Genomic DNA, 6,000 nt, shown 5'->3' with positions numbered 1-6,000 from the left:
GTCCGCGCGCCCACGCCGCCGGCGGGCCCGGGCTGCTGCTGCGCTGGCGGCTGGAGAGTGACCCGGTCGCGGTCGGTTCCGGGCGCGGCGATGGCCTCCTTCGTGACGGAGGTCCTGGCGCACTCGGGGAGGCTGGAGAAGGAGGACCTGGGCACTCGGATCAGCCGCCTGACCCGGCGGGTGGAGGAGATCAAGGTGAAGGCCCGGCAGCCAGGGGCTGGCGGTGAAGGGACGCCGGGTGGGTCGGCGGAGGGCCGGGGAGAGGCGTGGGCGCTGAGCGCGGGCCGGGTGTGAGCCGAGTCGGGGGAGGCTCAGCCGCGAGGAGTGCGAGGTGGGAGGGCTGCGGGCTGTGTGGACCCGGGAGCGGCTCGGAGGGGGGCCCCGGATCCGGTCGGGGGGAAAGGAGGCGCGGACGCCCCGCACCGAGGGGAGGGGAGGGGAGGGGAGGCGGTGCCTGGGGGTGCTCGGGATGCTCGGGATGCTCGGGATGCTGGGGGTCCTGGGGGTGCTGGGAGTGCTAGGGATGCTAGGGGGTGCTGGGGGGTGCTCGGGGTGCTGGGCGGTGCTGGGGATGCTAGGGGGTGCTCGGGGTGCTGGGGGTCCTGGGGGTGCTGAGAGTGCTAGGGATGCTGGGGAGTGCTGGGGGGTGCTCGGGATGCTGGGGGTGCTGGGAGTGCTAGGGATGCTGGGGGGTGCTGGGCGGTCCTGGGGGTGCTGCGGGTGCTGAGGGGTGCTGCGGGGTGATGGGGTCCTGGGGGGTGCTGGGGGAGCTGAGGGGTGCTGGGAGGTGCTAGGGATGCTGGGGGAGCTGAAGGGTCCTGGAGGAGCTGAGGGGTCCTGGGAGTCCTGCGGGCTCCTGGGGGAACTGCAGGGTCCTGGGGGGTGCTGAGGGAGCTGAGGTGTCCTGGGGGGTGCTGGGGGTTGGGGCTAGGATGCAGATCGGCAGGCTGGGCTTCGGGGATTGGGAGGAAGACAGGAGACCAGCAGGGCAGGTGGGACTGGAAGGTGGGACCCCAGGTGTCCAGGGAGGGAGCATGTTGAAGGCTAGAAAGGTGGACAGGACCACTCCCTGATCTGTGTTCTCCTCCGCCCACTACTTTTTATACCTTTTGCTGAGGAATAAAATAGCTTTGGGGAGAATTGTTACCATTCTCTCCTCTGAAATTTATGTAGTTCCAGTCTATCCACATGTTGATGAAACTCTGGGCTTCATCCCCCAGTCGCTTGAGGCTGCTCTGAGTGTTGTAAAACATTTGCAAAGAGCACTTCAGTGGACCCTGCTGTCTGGAGATTGATACAGACACAAAAAGCACATTGCTAGTCGCAGTTTCAGTTTCGCTCTCTCTTGGTATCCTTACCTTGCAAGTATTTGCCCGCATCTTTGTTGCTTTCGTTTAAAATTGTGTGCACGCCTCTAAAGTCTGGATTTAAGGGAGCAAGTCTGCCACCCTATAATAAAGGCACAGGAAGTAGGTCTTACAGACAATGAGATTTTATAAAAATGGTTTCCTCACCTGTACGTACTCATGTTGTGAGCATCTTTTCTTTAACGGGCTTTAGGATTTTTCACTACTTTATTATTATTATTATTATTTTAAAGATTTTATTTATTTATTCATGAGAGACACACAGAGAGAGAGGCAGAGACACAGGCAGAGGGAGAAGCAGGCTCCACATAGGGAGCCTGACGTGGGACTCGATCCCGGGTCTCCAGGTTTAGGCCCTGGGCGGAAGGCAGCGCTAAACCACCGAGCCACCCGGGCTGCCCTTCACCACTTTTTAAATGGTGGAAAGACTATTAAGCTACCTTAGCATGGCACTGAAGGCTCCTACTGTTCTGGACCTTTCACTCAGTTTCCTTCACCAACTTGGATTTTCACCCAACTGGCAATTTATTTCTTCTCTTCTCTTTTCTTTCTTTCTCTTTCTCTCTCTCTTTCTTTCTTGATTTTATTTATTTATTCATGAGAGACACAGAGAGAGGCAAAGACATAGGCAGAAGGAGAAGCAGGCTTCCCACAGGGATCATGACCTGAGCTGAAGACAGACGCTCATCCACTGAGCCACCTAGGTGCCCTTGGCAATTACTTTCTATGCTCCAGACTCAATATTTTTCCTGGTTCCCAGATTTTGCTTATGTTGGTACTTCTCCACCATTACCTGTAGTATTTCTATCTTTTTTTTTTTTTTTTTTTTTATGATAGTCACACACAGACAGACAGAGAGAGAGAGAGAGAGAGGCAGAGACACAGGCAGAGGGAGAAGCAGGCTCCATGCACCGGGAGCCCGATGTGGGACTCGATCCCGGGCCTCCAGGATCGTGCCCTGGGCCAAAGGCAGGCGCCAAACTGCTGCGCCACCCAGGGATCCCTCTACCCATTTTTCATGTCCCATCTCAAATCTAGTTTCCTGCACGAAAAATATCTCCATTTTTTCCTTAAACAGAGGTGATCTCTTTCTCATTTGTGTTTCTGGAGGATATGAACGCTTTTTCTGTATTACATTTTTATATTCCGGTAACTTAAAGTATTTTTCCTACTTTATATTCTGGTTACTGAAAGTATTTTTCCTACTTAAAAATAACTTATTTGTGGGAAGGCATAATTTTTTTCTGGTATCTTCCAAAGCATTCAGTGCAAAGTATTCAATAATTTGTTTATTGATGAAGCTCAGATTAAATTAGAGTTTTAAGATTAGGCCTTAAAATTTTATAAGCAAGAAGATAGAAATTCATAAATTGAAGTATACAGATTGTAGATTTAATTTATCATTTTGCTTTTCTCGTTGCTATGTGATTAAATTGGTGGCTATAGTCTGAGCTAGTCTAGTTCAATCTGGGAACTTCTGGCTTCCCCCTTTCTTTTCCAGAGTTTGTACAACTTTTGGGCACTGGTGGAATTTGGTGATCACTGTCTTCTTGCATCCTAATAATGCTATAGAATCCTTAAGGGTGAGAGAAATGTGTTTTTCAAGAAAACCATTGGCTTGGAGGAAAAGGGAAGGGGTGTGGGTAACTGGCAAGAAGACTCCCACATGGAGGATTCCTTATGGAAGACAAACAGTGTATTTTTAATAGAGTTCTCCACTCATCTTACTGTAATTCTTCTGTGTTATATTATAGGGTGAGGTGTGCACTATGATCAGCAAGAAGTATAGTGAATTCCTGCCTAGCATGCAGAGTGCCCAAGACCTGGTTACCCAAGTGGATAAGCTGTCTGAGGACATTGACCTGCTGAAATCCAGGATAGAGAGTGAGGTAAAAATGGTTCATTACATTGGTTAGGTTTGTAGGGTGGTGGTTCAGCTTCCTGATTCTTAAGACAATTCAATTCTGTGTGTAAGTTTTCAAGACCTCACTGTCATTGGTAAATGGAAGTTGCATTAGATAATTTTAGAGTAACTTCCAATTTTAAAATAGAAATATTTTCCAAAACTATAGTTTAAATGATTTTCACAGTAAAATTTTAAAGCTATAATACTAATGTCATGCATTTGAATAGCACTTTGTAAATCAGAAAAAAAAAATCTCAGAATTTTATTGTCTTCAAAATAAAGCTCTGGATCATTTGGCCTTTCTCTAGTCTCTTAGTTTAAAATACTTTGATCTCTTAATGATCAACATTCTTTTATATCTGTAGCTGGCCTCCACACATTCCCACTTCAGCATAATCTTGGTTATTTGGCCTTCTTCTGGAAGATTGGCTTGATTTGCCAATTACAGCCACTCTGCTTCCTGTCATAAAGCCACTTTATCTGGATGCCTAGAGAATTCTTGCCCTCTTGTACCATGTCACTGTGTAGGGCCAGTGCTTGCTATTCTTATGGAAGGTCTGGTGGGGTTTAGAAATGCTTATCATGTTTGCCAGAGTGCGGTTGTCACAAAAAGAAGTAAACCAGTCTGGAAACAAAAATAGTCACTTTAATTTCAAAAACATTTTTCACATTATTTCACCAGGATTTTTTTTTCCTGTACTTTATTTTAAGGAAACATATTCATTTGAAGGAAGTAGAGCTGATATTAAACAGGTATAATCTTAGAAGCCTTCTACATCTACTGCTAAATTATTGGACAGGGCTCGTTGATACCCCAAATCAAGATGGTGAAGTGTTTTCAAAGTCCTCAAGGAAAGACATCCAAGTTTTTTCTCTATGTGATAGTTACTAAATAAGGAAAGTGAGCAGATATGTTTTTCAAAAGTTCTATATGAAACTTTAATCATAAATGGGGATTTCTAGTTACCTAGAAAATCTGTTTAATAGGCAGTTCATCAATAATTCTGATTAAAGATTTTAATAAAAATAAATTTATTACTCTACAACTCTGGCACAGTTCAAATAATACTTTGAAGGTATATTTGTAATGAGTTGATCAGTGAATCAAAAGTGTAATCTTAGACTGTACTATTAGAAATGTATTAGAAACGAGAGTCAGGTATTATCTGTACCTTTCCCTAACCAGATTATGATTGGTGAAATTTATTCAGTTCTTGTTTTTATTTTGAAAGGTGCCTTGTCTAAATGAGGAGGTTCACGCCTAACCATTTTGTTGTTGGAAGAACAGTGAAAGAAACAGAGGGTATTTAGCCTTAGTAAGATTCAAGCTAATGGCTGGAGAAAGAGAATGAGATTTATTAGGTAAATATTATAAAGTGATTTATTTAGTCATTTCATATACTTATTGAGCATCCACAAGGTGCCAAATACTGTGGTAGTTACTGAACAAGAGAGCTTTGTGTTTGTTTGTTTGTTTGTTTTTTTAAGATTATATTTATCTGAGAGACAGTGCATGCATGAGCAGTGGGGAGAGGGGCAGAGGGAGAGGGACAAGCAGAATCCTGAGCCGGGAGCCCGATGTGGGACTTGATCCCAGGACCCTGAGATCACGACCCATGCTGAAGGCAGATGCTTAACCAACTGAGTCACCCAGGTGCTCCAGCGAGTTTTTATTTCAAAATGTGACTCTCATGACTAAAATAGTATGATACACATTAACTAGAAATAATTCAGTTACAGGGGGAGAATACAGCTAATTTGGCTTCCTGTAGGAAGTACTATCAGACCAAAACCTGGAGTGATAGGTAGTTAGACAAAGAGGAGGGAAGAGTATTTTAGGTGGACATAGGGGACAGCATTGCAGAGACATAGATGTAATGGAGAGATGTTGCTTTTGGAGAGCTGTGGGGATTCCCCATGACTCGTGTTCAGCGAGGAGTGTGGTGGGAAGGGACACAAGAGAATAGAAAGGTAAGCAAAGACCTTGTATATGGTTTGGCAGTGTGGACATTATCTTGATGTCTCTGGAAGCCATCGAGGATTTTAAGCAGAGTGATGACATCAGGTTTGGATTTTAGGAATCCCATTCTGCTTGCAGTTTGAAGAAAGGATGGGGGCCTACTCTCAAGTCAAAGGCAGTGAGAATGGAGAGGAGGATGAGGATGAATTCTAGTGACATTTAAGAGATGGGATCTTTGGGACTTGATGTGGGGAGTGAAAGACGGATCTCCAAGGATCCAAGGATCATGGAGAACAAGGTCATTGATATGCCATTCCCTGAAACAGAATCTAGAGAAGGAGTAGTAGGTTTTTGTGGGGGTACCTGTGGGATATTCAAACGGAGCTGCACGGTTGGAGTGTATTAAGATGAAGGCTAGACTTAATGAAAAGAGAGGAGAACCTGGGTGGCTGTGTCGGTTAAGTATCTGCCTTGGGCTCAGGTCATGATCCCAGGGTCCTGGGTTCCTGAGATGGAGCCTTATGTCTGGCTCCCTGCTCAGAGGGGAGTCTGCTTCTCCCTCTGCCCCTCCCCATGCTCATACTCACGCTTGCTCTCTCCTCTGTCTCAAGTAAATAAATAAAATCTTTAAAAAAGAGAGACAGACAGACCTTGAAATGCAGCAGCTCAAATAGCTTTTGAATTGTAGTTGTCTAGGCTTCCAGGCTGCTTCTCCACAGTTCTCAAGAACTGTGAAGGGATGTGAGGTGTTTGTTAAGATTTTATTT

General features: G+C 45.8%; 1 protein-coding gene across 1 annotated transcript in view; it reads left to right on the top strand.

Moving 5' to 3' along the window:
• The window catches only part of ZW10 (zw10 kinetochore protein), a 30,332-nt gene continuing 24,332 nt past the window's right edge, over positions 1-6,000 (top strand). Inside the window, exons 1-2 of the mRNA XM_077893556.1 lie at positions 1-195; positions 3,122-3,256. Coding sequence (XP_077749682.1) covers positions 91-195; positions 3,122-3,256 — 240 coding nt within the window. The 5' untranslated portion in view covers positions 1-90. The remainder of the gene's footprint in view (positions 196-3,121; positions 3,257-6,000) is intronic.

This window comes from Canis aureus, chromosome 3 (genome assembly GCF_053574225.1).
Source record: "Canis aureus isolate CA01 chromosome 3, VMU_Caureus_v.1.0, whole genome shotgun sequence".
Classification (NCBI taxonomy): domain Eukaryota; kingdom Metazoa; phylum Chordata; class Mammalia; order Carnivora; family Canidae; genus Canis; species Canis aureus.
Note: the sequence above shows the minus strand (reverse complement) of the source record. Positions and strands in the feature narration are given on the sequence as shown.